This window comes from Columba livia, chromosome 5, assembly GCF_036013475.1.
Source record: "Columba livia isolate bColLiv1 breed racing homer chromosome 5, bColLiv1.pat.W.v2, whole genome shotgun sequence".
Lineage (NCBI taxonomy): Eukaryota > Metazoa > Chordata > Aves > Columbiformes > Columbidae > Columba > Columba livia.
The window spans coordinates 53,940,304-53,958,881 of record NC_088606.1 but is presented as its reverse complement, the minus strand read 5'-3'; the positions used below and the strand labels follow the sequence as shown (position 1 = coordinate 53,958,881).

Sequence of the window (18,578 nt, the reverse complement as noted above, 5' to 3'; positions counted from 1 at the left end):
TGAACCATGGTATAAAACATATGTCAGAAGTGGGTGCTTTGTTTTTATTGCTACAGTGCTGAATGAAAGGATTTTTTTGCTTGCAAAAATTAACAACAAGTAATTTATTTCATTGACATTTAAAACTTCCACAGTAGTTCAAAATATTTAAATTATTGCTGTTCTACATAGCCAGAAGGTTTGGATGTGTGAAGCCATACATGTTGTTAATGCTGCAGAAATGCATCTTCTCTCTATTACTTCTAGCAGTTTACTTTAATTTTTGCTACGCAAGTACAAATAAAGAAACAATTGCTGTTTTTCCAAAGTATTCTAAATTAGGTGCTCATTTATCAAGTATAAAGTTTCCTACTTGAAATGTATACATAGTTCAGACAAAGATTTGAAGTAACACAGACCTATGTGTATTTCAACAACACAATAATCCCAATGTTTTTTAAAATAGAGCTGAATATTAACTTATCACAGAAGCAGACAAAATTGATCCTCCCTTACTACTCACTTATTATAAGGTTTCTTTAGAAAGACAAAGCTCCTAACATTTATTTTAAAGTGTAACAAACTGCAAATGTTGTGGACCATGTTTCAATGTCTTAAATGCTCTTTAAAAAGTTATGGTGGGTTAATAGTCACAGAAAAAAAGAAAATGAAAGCATCAATATATTTGATTTAAACAATGAGTATATCTGGAAAGATTGGGCCAGAGATTGCTTATGGAGCAGATGTGGCCTACTAGAAAGCATATGAAACTCAAACTGATTTTCAAGCGGAGGTTCATGAAAGTCCTTTCAAGTTCTCAAACTCCTGGGCTTGTATCTCCAGTGTATTTTAAGTTTTCAGTCCATTTTTCCAACGACCTTCACAGCGGCAAGTTCTGAACTACCCGATAAGTTCTACCTATGAAGAACCAGTGCCCAGCATGCTATTAAATGCACCCTGCACCTCACTGATCTTTCAAATATATTATATATCCTGTACGTCTATTTGTTTCATTGACAGGGCCAGCAGAAAGAGAAGCCAACACAGCTTTATACAGATACGCAGGATGCTTTAAACTATGGAGTCCTGAAAACTGGGAGGTTGGCTACTGTGTGATAGAAACAATTCAGCAGGACACTGCTTCCCACCACTTGTACAGTGCTCTTTGGAATTACATACACTTTATGCTACAAGGCAGTTTGTTGCATTCACAGCCACAGAATTCCAGAGAAATGCTTGGGCCTTGCAGTTATCATTTGTCTGATGGACAATGGAGACATTCAGGCCTAGTAAAGAAGAAATAAAACATACCATTCTGCAGCTTGTGCAGGTTCAACTGAACAAGTGATCAATAGGATACTTAATGTTACAGAAAGCCAGACTAGACTAAGAACTTTGGCTGTTATTTTAAAATTTGATGTTATTTTAGAACCAATCAAGCTATTTGAATATTAAATTGTAATTTCAAAAGTGTTTTAGGCTTTGTGCTAAGTCAGTACCTCATGTCTTGCTATAATTTTGCTAAATTAATTCAATCAGTTCTGTAAGGAAGTTCTTCCCCCAGGTGCAATATCAAGGACAGCAACAACAATCCTCTCTGAGCCAACAGCAATCTCTTAAACAGGATTAGGATTTGATGCAGCAGCTCTGTGACTCTGCCTTATACGAGAAGCAAGCCAAACAGCACATCTGAAATTCTTTGGGGGCAAGACTGATCCCTTTGAAAGTTAGATTTGACTCCCTCAATTTTGTCATGAACCTCCAGCTATTTGTGTCCTGATGCCTGTGTTGTAATCATTCTACTTTTAAACGTAGTAGCATAGATTCAGAAGCACTGATTACTATGGCTTCTACACCATGATGTCTGCAATGCCTTCAGATTAGTAGCATAGATTCCTGGAGTCAGAAACAGACATTTCCCTATGGCGAATTATTCCATTATTGCCTCACAAACCACCTTCTGCAGCACCTGGTCCCAGCCTTGATCCACAGACCACACTTCTGCTCCAGTCTAGCGCATTCTCTACTCCCCCATCAGTTTCGCAAAGGCAACTCCAGGCCTTTTTTATCCAAGGAGGAGGGAGGAATACATTCTGTAAGGGACTTCACACAGAGAAACAAGATAAAGCGATTATCCGTATGGGCCATTCACTCTTCCATTTGTAAAGGAGAGAGTTCTGCATACAACACATTACATGCCTAGAAATAAATCAGCAGGAAAAGGAAAGAGTGCACCACGCTGCTGACAGGGGTGTTAAACTTCCAGCTGCTTGCCCATCTTGCTGAGAGCATCACTGACAATGTCCAGCTCATGACGTAGCTCATTCACCACGCTGGCAATGCTCTTTGTGTCTTTCAGGATCTGCACACTTTGAGTATATGGATTGTACTTCACACCAAATGGGCGCTTGATGGTTTTTGCAAACTCTCTATTCAAGTAAAAAAAAAAAAAAAAAGAGAGGGAGTTATAAACAAAACACAAATGCATCCTCTCTATGCAGTCAGTATCAAAAAAACACTTTTCCAAACTACTTACTTGCTTAAAAATGGTTATAATTGTTATGTAGTTCATCATCTTTCCCACCCAGTACATAGAAGACCAAGCAAATACTAATCTCAGCATTTCAACACCATGAAAGATAGTTGTAAAGCTTTGGTAAGAATAAAAGGGCTTGGTGCTGCTCCTGAGAGATGGGCAAAGTCAAACCTGCTTTTATATAACAGGGGGAAAAAAAAATTCCATACCTCATCTTCTCCTTTGCTTCTTCAAAACTTTCAGAAACAAAGTAGACCTCCTGGAAAGTTGTAATGAGGCATTCTTGCTTGCAGGTGACCTTTGGATCAAAAGGCTTGACCTTGGCACTGCCAGAGAGCGAGTGCTGGTAACATAATGTGTTACCAATGTGGCAGAGGAACATCACCACCCAAACAAATCACAAGGAAGAGGACATGAGGGAGGTAGAGTAGATTAAAAAAAGATGAAGTGAGACCATACTTAGTGCATTGCTTCTTCAAAAATTTTATCTGCAGATGAGCAGTGGTTAAAGCTTAACAAACAATAACTCTGAAGTCATATTATAGTCTAGGTGAAAAAGGGATTCCTCAGACACAAGGGTCATATGTAAAAAAGAGCAATATTTTCAGAATCTGGTTAAACCAGCAAAGATTCATTATGAAATTAGTTAATTGGAACCTAAAGTTAAGAAATACCAGCCATCTAATGCTTCCTGTGAAAGACATGAAAGCTGCACAGTAATTGTTACAGTACATTTGCTTAAAGTCTGCTAGTTATCTAGGAGTTGACAAATTATACTTCAAAAAACACAGGGAAAAACAATGACAATAGTAATCAGGTACAAGTAAGAGAGGTAAATAAGCAGTAGATATTACCTTGAGCTCACTAATTGAAGAGAGCAAGCCAGCCCCATAAACTCGTAGCTGTCCCTCTTGCTTGCACAAGCCAAACTCTACAGTGAAGAAGTAGCACTGAAACAGAGAATGGAGTAAAACAATCCAGCCTTCAGCAAAGATACCATGGTGAACTAGATGGGGGCATTTCTTTTTGTAGGTAGTGTCAAATAGTTGCAAATATCAGATGGTCATCACTTGCGTATCCTTCTCAGATATTTAGAGGAGAGAAGCCAGAATGGAAGGGTGAAGAACCACAGGACTGCATGTTTCTCATAAGAAAAATTGATATTACAGATCACCTAGCTAGGAGAGAAGCTGTTAATATCAGTACGAACATCAAGATGTAAATCTGTTTTGACAAATACTGTAATGACTTGACATCATCAGCTTGAAAGAAACACTGTTTAGAGAGGATCTTTGAGCAAAAACTTCAGCCCACTACAGTTTGTTTCCTATTTGATTAGTGGCCTGTAAAATTAAAGACGATTAGTTTGCTGGATTTCAGGATTTCTGCAGGTATATGGAGAGAAACACTATTTTCATAGATGGCTTAATTCTGCTCCTGCTGAAGGTAGTAGTAGGAATTTCACCACTAGATATATTAGGTGGGGAAAAAAATTAAAAAGCAGCACGCCCATTCTTTCATAACTGGCATCAACTATTTTTCCATCTAAATTTAATATGCACCTTAAAATATTTTGGCCAAAGCATCCAGAAACTGACATCCAGGAAATAAGATTAATTTCTATTATTTTCATTAACTAGCTGAAAAGTACCTAATGCTAGTGGTCATCACATTCAACGAAAACATCATATCATTTCAATTCATTCTACACATTAAAGAAATAGATTACTTTTAAAATAATTGAATCATGTTCCCAGAAGTAAAAAGATTTTGTTTGGAAGAAGCAGACCATAGAATTTCTATCTGGAAGAAGTGATCTACCACCAGAAGTTGCACCCTTACTTGATAGCCAAGTTAAGAAAAATACCAGTCATATCAACCTTAAAACGCATTTTTTTCCTAGTGTGGAAAATTGTTATATGCCCTAAAAGACAAGAAGCAGTGAAACACATAGGTCTAGCAGCTGATGTGGCTAATGTTGATACAAAGCTCCAAATTTATTCGATGGTGTGGGATCAGCCTAGTAAAGCATGAAGCTTTCAGTGGATCACCAGACACTGAAACACTCACTGTTGCCAGTTTTTGGACAGCCTCATCTGATGCCCCAAGTGAAGCAAGTCCAATTTCCTGGGAGAACTGAGCAAAACTGGGTTCAGCCAAAAGAGGGACATGGCCTAGGAGCTCATGGCAGGTATCACTGGAAAAAGAAACAAAATAAGAAACCTCATTGTTTTTGTGGTAGAGTCAAAAAGCAGCACCACTGAACAGTGTCTCAGAATCACAGAATCATTTCAGTTGGAAGAGACCCTCAGCATCATCAAGTCCAACCATAACCTAACTCTAGCACTAAACCATGTCCCTAAGAACCTCATCTACACACCTTTAAAACACCTCCAGAGATGGTGACTCCACCATTTCGCTGAGCAGCCTGTTCCAATGCCTGACAGCCCTCTCTGGGAAGAATTTTTTCCTAATATCCAGTTTAAACCCCCTCTGGCACAACTTGAGGCCATTTCCTCACGTTTTATCACTTGCTACTTGGGAGAAGAACCCAACGCCCTCCATGCTACAACTTCCTTTCAGGTAGTTGTAGACAGTGATAAGGTCTCCCCCTCAGCCTCCTTTTTTCCAGGCTAAACAGTTCCAGTTCCCTCAACTGCTCCTTGTAAGACTTATGGTCTTTAACTTGCATTAAACTATGTAATATCCAAAAGACAGTCATCAGTCACATTTAGCTGAAAGCAATTGAGCAGGTCATAGCAGCTCTAGGTAGGTACATAAACTCAGATTTTCAAACAAAGCTGTCTAAAATTAAGATATGAACTCCACAATGTCATCAGTAAGAACTCTCCTATAACATGCTGTACTTCTAAAAATACCACCCTTATGAAGGTGGCACTTGAGCATGCTAAAATTTCATTACATTCAGCATGAAGCCTGAGCCTTCAGCACCTTAAATAAGTTTTCTTGCTGGTGTGCTTAAGCGGCTTTTAAGCTGGGCTCTGAGCAGTGAGATTCAAAACTCTCTCAAATTCTGCCCCCAAGATTTAATGACTCACGGCTCTGGTGTATAGAGAGGGTCCGAGCTGTGTCTAACGTATTGAGTGCAGTGAAAAACTCGGAACGCTAATCCTGCCAAGAAGTCTCTGGGCGATAGATATCCAGCAACGGGGCGAATGGTAAAACCTGTGCGTTCTGAAAAGGAACAGAGGAATTGTACATTAGTTTAATGTAGAATTGCGCAATGTTCCCACCTTTCCTGCTACAACTGGGGTGAAAGCCACAGCACTCTCTTGGCTCAGGAGCATGTAAGAAAATCAGACACAATTAGAAAAATTAGGCCTAAGCTTGAGAATGACTAAGAGTTAGTAAAAATATCCCTGTCTGTGTATGTGTATTTCCTACATTTTCATGCCTAAAGCAGACACAATACAGCTAGGTATCTCTTTAGGCAGTCCTAACAGGCTCTTCAGAGGAAGCATTGCCCCTCAAATGTCACTTTTTGTATATATTCAAGACACAATACATTAAAACAGTGATGGCCAAAAGGCCTCTTAAAGGACTGGAATGAATTACCAGCAAAAGTGACCAAGGATATTTTCTCGTGCCCACAAAACAGCAATGTGATTTGCAATGGACCTTAGTTCCTTTTTGCATAAGAAAATTAGCATGTTACCTTTCAGAAAACGAGACACATCTTCCAGCTGGGGGATATTGTCTTCTCTGTACCCACAGTATTTGGTGAGCAAGGGTAAGTTTTTAAGGTACTCCCTGCAGGCATGAGTTGGGTAAAGCTTGTTAAGCTCTCGGTACACAGTCCCCCAAGTCTTGATCTCCTCCTCAGTGAATTCAATCTTAGGAATTGGGTCACCACTACAGGGAGAAGAAGAAAGGACATTCCTGGTAAATGGCTAATAACAGATGACTCATTTACTTACTATTACATACGGTTGTGACACCTGGTCAGGGTGTATTAGGCCCTGTCAAATACAGAGTGAGATCTAGTCTATGCCTGAAAGAGCTTATAGGCTTGTCTTCTTCTCCACCTAAATCAACTGACAGGAATCTTTGCATTGGCCTCACTAGAGCCCAAAAGTTTCAGTTCTGTAAACAGTTTCTTAGGTGTTTAATGCCAACAGTAACATTTAAAATACCTGCATAACCTTTACAGCTTCAGCCACTGAGAACACATCCGTTTCCCTGTTGGACTTCCCTGTCTGCAATTACTTCCTGTTACCTTTTTGATTTGTTTTAGAAAAAGAGAATTCCCTAAATCAACAACACATTGCATGGAATCAGCTAAATATACACATTAGGTAAAAAACATACTTCTATGCAGAGGAGACAAGTGTCTGTCTGAACCTATTAATAGTAGTCTGTCTCTCCTACTTAGCCCTTAGGATCTTGATTAAAGTGGATTATAGCAAGCGTGTGACCCAAAGCCCAGTGAAAGCAACAGGAGTTACACTGAGCTTCCACTGCCAGCCAGGTAACCAGCAGGGCAGATGCTTTCCCAACGGAATCTCTGTTACCAGCACACTAACAGTAACCGGTTCTGTGCTGTGGTAACCAGTTGCATTAATACACAGTGCAACAGAGCTCTAGAAACCCACCATTTCTAGGTCATTTCCAACAGAGGAACTTGGCGCGTAAATTCAAGCAGGCAACAGCAACATGAAATCACGTTTTGAAAGAATTTACAGCACTGGGCTATGAAACTCTTACTGCTTTAAGAGCTCCTTCCCCCAAGCAGCTTCTCTAGAAAAAGAAGCTCTTCAAGTTTCTTTTCACAGAAAACTTCTTATCTACACATCACATGCAGTAGTTTGAACAAAAAATGTCAAGTATTAACATTTGCCCAGAGAGTTTACTCACAGTGGTCAATGGGCTGTATACTGAGGTTTGCCTCCCCTCCCTCTGCTTTGCAAAGGAGACCAGTCTGACCCAGTCAAGTCAGTACATCCTGGCACAGGCAGCTGTGCAACCTGTTGTTCACCTCTTCCTTAGTTGTACCCATTTGCAGAGGAGCAGGGAGGGACCAGAGTCCAAACTCACCATGCTGCAGGAAGCACACGCTAGCATCGCTGCCCATCTGAGGATCAGTGCTGCCGCAGGTGCTATTAATGGCCGAGCAACCATGAGCTGATCCTCAGACTGATCAGAGGACCAGGGGCTGGAAGATGGCCTAGATCTACCTTTTAATCTTGTCTTACATCTCCCTTTGTTTTAGCCTTCCAGCTCTGATTGCCAAGCCAAGCACATCTCAGTGAGATCTGAGCCCAGGGAAGGTGAGCTCCTGCCAGGCCACTCTGCTGTTGTTTCTAGGCACCCAGAAACCTTAACTTGGAAGAAGTTGAGCTTACTGTTTATAGTTCATAGCAAGGTCTGCAAAATACTTTCGCCTCTTGCGATAAACATTGTCTTTGAAACCCTGGAGGGAAGGAGGAAAAAAACCTAGTTAAATGAGTTTCCAAGCTGCAGTACGTAAATTAATCAAGACACTTGAAATTTCTTCAGTTGGGAAATATAAAAGTATGCTGTGTAAGAATGAGAAGACAAAGCAGGAATCTCATAGCTCTCATTTAATATGTTTAAGAACTGTGAACTAGGCAAATACTCCAATTTGAGTAAGGATCAGAGGTTTTAAATATTCAGTAGACAAGGATTCATTTTAGTCATATCAAGACTTAAACTTTGTTACTTGCTTGATTATTCTAAATTACAGAACAAATTGCCCATTTGCACTGCTCAAGTACCAATTTGTCTGCTTCAACTACAGAAAGGAAGAAAGAAAGAAAGAAAGAAAGAGGAGAAAACAAGCCTGTGTCACAACACTTTTTTTTTTTTAACTTGTATGTGACCACTCAGGGCCCAAACCTGGAGCCCTCGCACAGGAAAGCCACGGGAGCTGAATTCACTGACAGCCTTGCCTGAACGAGGAAAAAGACATGAAGCCCTCAGAAAAGGTGCTCAGACACACAGAGGCGCCATTGAGGGGAAGGAGAGGGAGGAGGAAAAGCTGCAGGTTTTTTTTTAAGTAAGCTCCACAAAGTACGTTTTCACTAAGGATTGGGTGTAGCAGGGGGAAATACTTACTGGATGGTCAGCATCCAAATCGGACCCGTACATCAGCACTCTGTTTGCACACTTATCCAAATCTGAGATCTTCTTTGGAAACCAAGGGACATTCTCCATGTCTAGGGAACACATGGAATCCACAAAGTTATTAATAACGCCAAGCATGCTGAGGGAGGAAACGCTACTTTCAAGTTTGGCTATGGCGGTTACAAGCTAAATGTATAAATTAAAAGGGTCATGAATAAGACAAGGGAGTCCACCGCCTATCTGGCAGCAGCCTACAGCTCAGACTTCCTCCTCTGTCCCCGCCACAGGCTGCCTGCAGAGAACAGCCAGCTCCAAAGCACACAGGGGAGGAAACAGTTAACACGGGTTTTCTGTGGCTCTTAACTGTTACAGCTGTTAGAGCAGCATCTAGAGACTCCCACTGAGGCTTCACACTCTGCTGTGTGAAGCATCTACAGAGCCAAGTGTGTGAAGGTGCAGAGAAGTGATTTGCCTGTGGTCCCTGGGCAGACTGGGAGCAGGTTTCGGTCCTCCCGTCCTGCTTTACTGACCATGGGAAACAACACTGCTGTGTGATTAGGTACCTCAGAAGCATCCAGCTCTGCTGGGGGATTTGTGGGGGCAGAGGAAGAGAAGGAGGCCCTGCAGCCTTAGAGAGATGCATCATTACAGTTTTGCTATCAACTTTTTTTTAATTTATTTTTTTTTAAGCCCAAGAGTGTTTATAACCAAGCTCTTGGCAGACCAGTTTTTCTGCCTCGATGGTCTTCAGTTTTCTTACAAAGGGCAGGGGGAGTGTCTAGACTGAAATTGCCCTTACTTAGGGCTAAGGTAAGCCATTTTTATCAGAGACCAGATCTCACCTTCCCCTACCTACCATCTTACGCTAAGCAGAGCGGCTAAGAAATACATGGGACCAACTTCTCGCTGCCCTGACCTTCAGGCATCTCTCTAACTAGAAGCAAAGGCAAACAGGATGCAAAGCATCCTAAAGTTAAAAGGCACCTCTTTCATGCTAAGATAGGTAACCTGTTTCAATGAAAACTGGTAAAGGAAAAATAATTCAAACAGGAGCTACATAAGAAAGTTGCAGAACGTCATTGATGCCAGTTGTGCCGTGCTGAGAAGGGATGGGAGCACAGACAGTGGACATGCAATTTGAATTGTCCCAAAACAGCCTAGATTCCTAGGTGACACCAGCCTAGGTGACCCTGCTCATACCAACCAAACTACACTCATTCTCAACACAGAAGCATAAACCTGGTAGCTACTGACTGAAAACACCACACAAATGCAGGTGGGGACACCATAAAAACACTTCAAGCCAACACATCAAGAAGCACATTTGCATCAGGACTGCCTTTTGTACTTACCGTCTTCCTGGACATTGAAATGCTCTGTTGGGTTCATAGAGACAACGTTGACATGGGATTTCAGGAGCTGGAAGATCTCATTCAGTTGTTCCCTGTTACTGTCACAGTCAACAAAGATCTCAAACTCAGAATTTCGTCTCTTGGACTTCCGTGACTCAATGTGTACCAGATTTACATGCTTCTCCTGTTTTGTAAGAAGTAATGTTTTCAAACAGATTGACTGAAGATAATTGACTAAAAACTAAAATTTGCTTTTCAAATGAATATTCTATTGCCATGGAATATTCACCACCTTTGTGAAGCTATTTTGGTTAATTGGATCTCTTGATAGCAGTTTGCTTATTGGAGGGGGGTAAAATGGTTTGATTTTAAAAAGCCTCCCATTCACAAGAAAATGAAAGAGAACCTGTGTTCTTTCAATTTCATTTACATTCAGGAAGCACAGAAAGACACAGTCAGGACCTTTAAATTCATAGACCTGTTTCTTTCATCTCTTCCATAGGAAGCTGATTAGCAACTGGGTCTGGGGAAATTCACCAAAATGCCAATCAAGTCACCATATAATTATCTCACAGGCAAGCAAAGGATTTAAAAGCAGTAGTTCTCAGGGCATAAATTTCACTTTTATTTGAAAAACTGTTTAATCATACATCTTATTTGAGGAATATAGAGAAAATCCCAGTCTAAGACATGCAGCACCAGAGGACAGAGCAGAGTGGCACCGTGCATATTCCTCATGCAATACCTGCCCGGCAGTCGAAGGAGTGCAGCTGTGCAACTGCAGTTCCTCTGTCACCCTCAGTCCGCTAGACAGGGTGACAAGGGCGCTGGACTCAACCCAGGGCAGGTCAGCACCGCAAGTGTCCACCTGCCATTGGCAGGAGCTGCAGACCCAGCTCTGACAGGCAGAGGAAACAAGGAGTGCCAGTCCCCTTTTCATCAGGAGAAAAGACAAACCCACTCAGTCTTTAGTTGGTGCAGATGATATAATACATTTTGTGAAGATTTTCAGCCAGTCAGTATCTAATTTCAAAGGCATAAATTTGCCTTTGTGGGTAATTTTGGGTGCAAACGGTGTGCCAGGCTAGGACTCAAATCCTTAATAAATGTATGTAATGAATCTTAGTGTGTTCCAAAACTTATCTCCACAACTTAAAAATATGGACCTGCTGTAGCAATGTGATGATTACACACCTGAAAGAGTTTTAATGCTTTTACAAGTCCTCCAACTTCATTCTTCAAGGAAAAAATTATGGCTGTTCTTCCTCTTTCAGATGCATGGTCTTCATTCTCTTTATTATCTTCAATCATTATGTAATTTGACTTATTTAGCTAAATGCAAACAAAAAAAAAGATTTTTTTTTTTTTAATTTTAATGGCTAATAGTGAAAAAGTGTAAAGTTTAACATTTCAGTTTGTCTTGGAATAAAATTGTGCTTTTACTGATCAACCACAAAAGGAAAGGTGCCAATTAAATCATTGCACAATAACAGGCATAAAGTTAGGCACACACAGAATCTGTGAAAGCTCAGAATGAAACATTTATTTTTTCAGTTGAATGATTTTATAGACATCTTTAATCATTTTCTAGAATGCAGCAAATGTTTTCAAAGTACAGTTTATAATTAACACTGGTATTTCAGGGGGAAGGAGTTATAAAATTTCAGGAGAAATAATAAGTTCAACAACATACTTGTCAGCAAATTAAATTAACATTGGTAAAGGGAATAATCCAAACCCCACAGGATATAGGTAGGAAAAAATGGATCAAGAAATAGTAGACCAGAACTGAAAAATAGTTGCCTCTCTCACTACATAACCATAAACCACTGCTTTTAGAGAGAAATAAAACAAAACCTAAGGACTTAAAACATTGTGCTGACCAGAATTGGTTGACTATAAAGACTCTGATCAGCCATAACAAGCTGTTCCACCTGTCAGGTCCCCTAATTGACACACCAAACCCTTATAATAATCACCCAAATCACACACTAAAAATTTTCAGACATCCACCGCTGCAGGACCATATGGTTTTGTACTTTACTAGTGATCACGCTCCTGACTGTGATGAAATCAGTGAATATCAGAGACCATGTTCTTAGCTACATGGTGCCAGGCCATAAATAGAGGTAATACAAAAACAATTTAGAATGTGGAAAAAGTGAAGTAAAAATACAAGGCTGAGAAGCAGAGGCTGTGTCTCATGTCTTCAAACCTTGCCAAAAGAAACAAAAAAGGTGAGGTTTCTGAAGGAGACAGTGAGAAAGAAGAGGAACAAGGAAGGCACATTACCACTGTTTGGAATTATTTTATTTGACACAGATTTTAAAGATAAGACTATCTGGTGACATTTTTGGGAACAGAAAATGCAAAAGTAACAATGCAATCAAAACACAGCAGTTCTGTTGATTGACTTCCATGGTTTCTCCAACTTTAATCTCTTTAAAATGGATAATTCTGAACATCTAAGTATTTATACCCATAATAGGCAAGTTTAAAAATAATAATAGTAATTTAAAAACCACAACAGATTTTATATATCTTTCATCAAAATGTACCCATTTATCTTTCAGATTAAGAAGGCAATCTGCCTAACAAAATAATGAAATTATTTTTATTTTCAATTGAGTGGTTTATAATAAGGCTGACGTTAGATGCTGCTCTAACAAAGGTTTCAAGCAGGTTACTAGCTGTGAGCAATTTTGGGGTAGAGAGGTGGTATCCCATGGAACAGGTCTTGCTCCAAGCCCACTGATGCTAATGGAAATACTTGGATTTCGGACTGGGTCCCGACCTCTAATGAGCTGTCACTATATGATGAGCCTGGACAACAGTGTCAGCCCATCACACTGTTCCTGATCTTCATCAGCCTGAGTCCAGACATCAAATTCTCTGCTGAAAGGTGGTGACAGGTCCTGCTGAGCAGCCTAGAGCTTTCACTGCCCACCTCAGCAAGCATCAGGTCAGGATCACAAGAACTAGGAACAGGAACTAAGCAAGAGTAGTCCAAGCAGACAATTAAAAGCTAATAACACCACAATTACATATAGGTCGTTGGTTGTTTTCTCAGACACGGAGATCACCATTTGTGTAAGCCAAATCCTACTCAGATGCTTAGATACCCAAATGCTGTAGAAAAAGCTGGATGCAAAGAAGTGCCTGTTACAAATGGAGTTAGATAGTGATCTTCAAAGACAAAAACCATTGGGCTGTTTCATATATACAGCTCATACGCAACATTTTGGCTTGATTCCATGTTCAGGATCATTGACTTAAAACAAGATCAGCTTATGATATTGCATGCAACTACGCCAACTCTCATAAGGTGAACAGCCAGGACAAACTACCTGCACTGAAGATTAATGTTCGTATTTTGCTAATTCAACTAACATTGTGTTTAGCACCAGGTGACAACATTTATAAAGGAATATGTTTAAGAGACCAATGAAGAAAATACAATAAAATACAGTGTGTTCTTACAATGAGTTCTAAAAATTACCTCTAACTTAAGCATTTGAAAAAGCTGCAGAAGAGAAATTCAGATGCCTGCAATGCCAAACACTCACCACTTACCTCTTTAATCCTAAACCAACACTAATCTTTTGCTTTCAATAAAAAATGGACTGAAAACAGGCCTGCATTAAGGCAACAACCATTTTGGTGCAAGACAAAATGGTAATGCAAAACCAATTCCTCTCTTCCAACACCTTTGCTTTCAGTTTATTCTGTATCAGTAATTTAGCTCTAATCAAATTAAACACTTTTCCTTTGCATGGTAACACTTTTGAGCTTCTTGGAGGCTGAAGGGGCAATGAATGTTGCATTGATACTTGTTATTAGTGATGTAAATCGTTAACTGATTTGCTGTCAGCCTGACTCAAGTCTTAATTAAAATACATAAACACAGGAATACTCAAAAGCTCTTATTTAGATAGATATCTAGGCGTCTTCTGGTTAAAGATCACCCTTTTGGAACCCATAGCAATTACCTTCCCTTTCTCCCCCTCCCCAGACAATATTCTCTGCAAGTTAGATATTTGAAGGTGCATATTTTGTGCATTAATTCTTTATATTAACAGATAGCCAAGATTTAAAATTATCCAAACATACTTGTCTAAAGGATATAATATTTTAAAGCCATAAATTGAAGACAAAAAAAACTTTTTAAAGTGTATTTGATACAGATTGCCATTATTTGTATTTGATAAAGTCTCAACAGGCATTTTATATCCTCTTCCCTCTTTAAGTAGCTGCTACTTTCTCACTGTCCTTTTGACACACTTCTTAGCAGGGAAGGATGAAGACTTGATCTTATGAGTGAGCACAACTAGGTGGCACATTACAGGGATATTTTTCAGCCACACCAAAGGTCTTCCTTAGACTTAGATAACAGACACCGAACTGAAAGCTGTGCTGAATAGTTTATTTGGCTTCCAAAGATCTGAGGGATACAGCAAAACAATCTTTTATGAAACTTTACTCCATTACACTCAGCATCCTTGTATTCACAAGGAATGTTACTGACTTTACAAACTGCACAGCATCTGTAACTGCAGCCAGCCCACAAGCACTGATTTTATCTGATCCTCAGTGATGCACTGAGCACATTCTCACTGAAACGTGAAATAATACAGGAATGTTTTTTTCTGGGCTCCTGAGCAGTGGCGCAACACAAGTTACTTTTGTTCTACATTTCATTTGCTCGCAGTTGAATTTTACCACTTTTTTTCCCCCTCTGCCCAGAAACAGCAGCACAAAGCAGCTCTATGCCAACCCCAGCAGCACTGAGCACCCCCCCGATGCCAGGAGAGCAGCATCTCAGGGCAGCTACCGCTCTCCAGTTAAGCGGCGCCAGAAAGCTCCCCTTTTCCCCCAAACCACCGCTCCGAGACCCGCAGCGGCGGGACGGCAGAGCCGCAGCTTCACCGAGGCAACATTTTTCCCGCCAGCCAGACCCACCCCCGCCTCGCAGCGCTGCGCGGGGCCGGTCCCCCCAGCCCCTCACCTGTCCGGCCGCCTCCCGCGGGCCGGGCGCCTCCAGCGAGCCCCCGCGCCGGACCGCCGCCTGCATGGCCGGGCTGGGCCGGGACCGCCCCGCTCAGCAGTGCCCGGCACCAGCGGCCGCTTTATGGAGGGGGCGAGAGCCGCCCCTGATCGCCCTCTGCGGGGGAGGGAGCGGGGCGGGAGGAAGCACCGCCCGCCCCAGCTGGGGAAGGGGCTCCTTAGCTCTCTGAATAAATAATCCCCGCCGAGAGCTGTTTGTTCCGTTTGCGGGGCAGGGATGCTTGGAAGCAGCTAACAAAAGATGGATATCAGTGGATACATTACAAATGTATAGAGTCATAGAATGTACTGAGTTAGAAGGGACCCACAAGGATCATTGAGTCTAACTCCTGTCCCTGCACATGACAACCCCACAATTCACACCATGTGTCTGAGGGTGTTGTCCAGTCTCTTCTTGAACACTGTCAGGCTTGGGACTGTGACACCTCCCTGGGGAGCCGGTTCCAGGGCTCCACCACCCTCTGGGGGAAGAACCTTTTCCTAATGTTCAACCTGAACCTCCCCTGGCACATCTTCCTGACATTCCCTCAGGTTCTGTCATCGGTCACTGAAGAAAAAGAGTTCGGTGCCTGCCCCTCTTCCTCCCCTTGTGAGGAAGCTGTAGCTGCCATGAGGTCTCCTCTCAGTCTCCTCCAGGCTGAACAAACCAAGTGACTTGAGCAGCTTCTTCTCCAAACCCTTCACCAACTTCATGTCCCTCTTCTGGACACTCACCAGTAGCTTAATATCTTTTTTATCCTGTGGCACCCAGCACTGCACACAGTGCTCCAGGTGAGGCCGCACCAGTGCGGAGCAGAGCGGGACAATCACCTCCCTGCCCGGCTGGCCATGCTGTGCTGGATGCACCCAGGACAGAGTTGCCCTCTTGGCTGCCAGGGCGCACTGTTGGCTCAGGTTCAACTTGATGTCGACCAAATGCCCCACAAAGCTGCTGCAAAAGTGCATAGTTCACAATGCAGCTTCAAAGAGATGCACAGTGGGTAGATGTATTGAGTTCTTAACTAAAAATAACAGTGTGTTTGTTGCTGTGAAAATAAATTGCAGCACATTACTTATTTTCTAAAAACCTCCCACACTTACAGGAAGAATAACTACATTTCATTTAGCAGGAAAAAGAAATATATATATATATATTTATCTTATATATAGTGTCATTTATTTTCTGCACACATCTAGACATATTTTTATGTTTTAGAGACTATCACAGTTTTTAGACTCCAATAAGCCCAGTCCTCACTGTCCCTTCTCAGGTCAGACTTGGCAAGAACATTAAGATAAGAGTATTTGTGGTACATAGTAGGAGTGGCCAAAAGGTTCCCCAGGAATATAATCCCTAGGAGGCTCCAGGGGCCTGGGGAGGAGAGATTGATTGTTTTGTGTTGGGCATGGGGCTGTCCAAAATACAGAGATTCTTGTCTTTTGTTACGTTTCTTACAAAAACCTGCCTTTCAAATAAATGCTCAAAATCAGCAATGACTAGTTTTACCCTAATTTACTCAAGTGTTTCAAAAATCTCCAGTATTTTTCTCTTCAGTGTCTAAAATATTGAAATCTTTATTCCAGATAGATCTCGTAGACACTGGTGTAACACAAAGGATAAAATGTACCAGTGAAGCCAGTAGACAGGCTAACATCTAACTAAGGCAGACACAGTCACTCTTGTAGTGACACCTCCAAGGATGTCAGTGTCTTCCATCTTCCTAAAAAACACTGAAGTTCAAACAATCCTGTTTCTAAGAGGACTGAGGGTGACTAGTTTTGCCATTCAGACACAGCACAGGGTTGAAACAGTACAGCTATGATAACATAGCTGGAAAAGCCACTGTTCCAATTTGTTAATGGATTTTGTGAACGTATGCTTCAATTTTCCCTTCATAAAGAAAATGAAGTATTTATTCATAGAATCATAGAATCACTTTAGTTGGAAGAGACCCTCAGGATCATCAGGTCCAACCATAACCTAACCTAACTCACTATGCACTTCACTGTGTCTTAGCTCTACAACAGACATTTAACTTCCTTCTTGCAGAACAGATCTCCCCATCAAACAAGCTGACTCAAAAAGCAAACAATTAATAGGATCTTTATCCAGAACCTTAAGCACATGAGAGCCTGATATTAATAATGAATCTACAAACATGGCACAATAAGATATTTATGATAGAATATGACTAATCTGTCAGTTTTCCCTAGCTCAAATGCAGCAATAATAAGAACTAACACGTCATTATGCATTTTTAAAAAAAACTACTCACTAGGTAGCCATCTAGGAGCTCTTCCATTAGAGGTAAGCATCTTTTATTTGGAAATCTGGGGTCAGGCTGGGTTTCCAAGTACTACCCAATAGCAGCCAGGCTGAAATTCCTGTGCTTTCTTTTCTGACAAATATTGTGTTCATCCTTGATAAAATTTGTGAGAAAACACAAGATTCAGTTCTCACTCACATGTCCTCAGGCATCAGAAGACAGATGAGCTGAGGTCACTTTAACTGTGAATGAAGGAGTTTTTATTATTTTTTTTTCATTACTTTTACTCGGATCTGCCTTTCCCTCTCCTTCAAAGGCTATAGGCTTTCACAAGTTGCACTGAGAAAGCCAGTTTATTCTTAGTGTACATATGTAGATTATTTCAGTGTTAAGAGACACCGAGGTCCTGCCCTACAGCCCAGACCTATAAAGATGCTCAGCAAAGCCTCAGGCACCCAAGCACTTCTGAAAACCCACTTGGGAGCCTCACTCTCCAGGAGGCAACGGAAGCAGTGGTGTGGTTACCTGAAGACCCGAAGCACAGGGATGGACACAGGACAGTCCAAGGGGGCACCTGAGCCTCATAGCACACAGGAGCTGTGGAGGGGATATAAACTGGGCTGCCAGTTATGCCGGATTTAAAGGCACTTCCTACCTCGGAGGCCCCAGTCTGATAAACAGGCAGGAGTGTTCTTGCCTCCCATCCTCGCCCTGTCATTTCCAATTTGAGCAGGAGCTTTCTGGGACACTGGTCACCCCTCTCCCTCATACCTAATGCTGCAGAGCCTGTGGTCAGCCTGGCCTGTAACTGCTGATACAATGCGAGCAGTGCAGTAACAGCCAAGGAAATTTAACCTAATATGAAATAATTAGTTACATAAAGAGATAACAGGGGTGCCCAGGATTTTGGGGAACAGATTAAAGCTGATTCACTGGTTTAGTAAGAAGTGCTTGTTCACCATAACCAATGCCCTCTAGTCTGAAAGAGCAGAACCACAAGGCATGAACTGACTCGATTACAGCCCATTTTCACTGGGTGCTCGCTGGAGCCTGCTCCTCTCCTCTCCATGCATGGTTTCCAGCCCCTGTGTATCTGCAGATGGTTTTATAGGAGAACTATTTAAAAGGTTTCATCCAAAGGCTGAATCTTCGGTTTTAGGGTTGCAGGGTTTCAGAAAACCATCATTCTGTCGTGAGCACAACTGCTGCTTTGGGTTTTCACTGACACTGTGACTCTTCTACCTTCTCCCAAAAGTTGGCAGTGTATCCTACCATTTAAGAGAGGTGGCTTCAGCC

At 41.5% G+C, this 18,578-nt stretch overlaps 1 protein-coding gene across 1 annotated transcript; it reads right to left on the bottom strand.

Annotated features, from left to right (window-relative positions):
* Window positions 1–23: 23 nt before the first annotated feature.
* Window positions 24–15,125, bottom strand: TPH1 (tryptophan hydroxylase 1). Its single transcript, XM_065065247.1, has 11 exons — window positions 14,978–15,125; window positions 11,167–11,304; window positions 9,973–10,156; window positions 8,612–8,712; window positions 7,879–7,946; window positions 6,192–6,388; window positions 5,575–5,710; window positions 4,586–4,712; window positions 3,370–3,465; window positions 2,725–2,858; window positions 24–2,408 (listed from the first exon to the last, which is right to left on the bottom strand). Exons 1-11 carry the CDS (start codon window positions 15,041–15,043, stop codon window positions 2,234–2,236), a joined length of 1,422 nt encoding a protein of 473 aa, XP_064921319.1. The 5' UTR covers window positions 15,044–15,125; the 3' UTR covers window positions 24–2,233.
* Window positions 15,126–18,578: the final 3,453 nt, after the last annotated feature.

What these genes read in the sequence shown, in the direction of transcription:
- TPH1 (XM_065065247.1), bottom strand. Translation starts at nt 15,043, where the DNA reads ATGCAGGCGGCGGTCCGGCGCGGGGGCTCGCTGGAGGCGCCCGGCCCG. An exon ending in TTTCAATGTCCAGGAAGACG is followed by an intron (nt 8,713 to 9,972) that starts GTAAGTACAAAA and finishes TGTGTTCCCTAG; the next exon opens with ACATGGAGAATGTCCCTTGG. An exon ending in TGTGTCTCGTTTTCTGAAAG is followed by an intron (nt 5,711 to 6,191) that starts GTAACATGCTAA and finishes GTTCCTTTTCAG; the next exon opens with AACGCACAGGTTTTACCATT.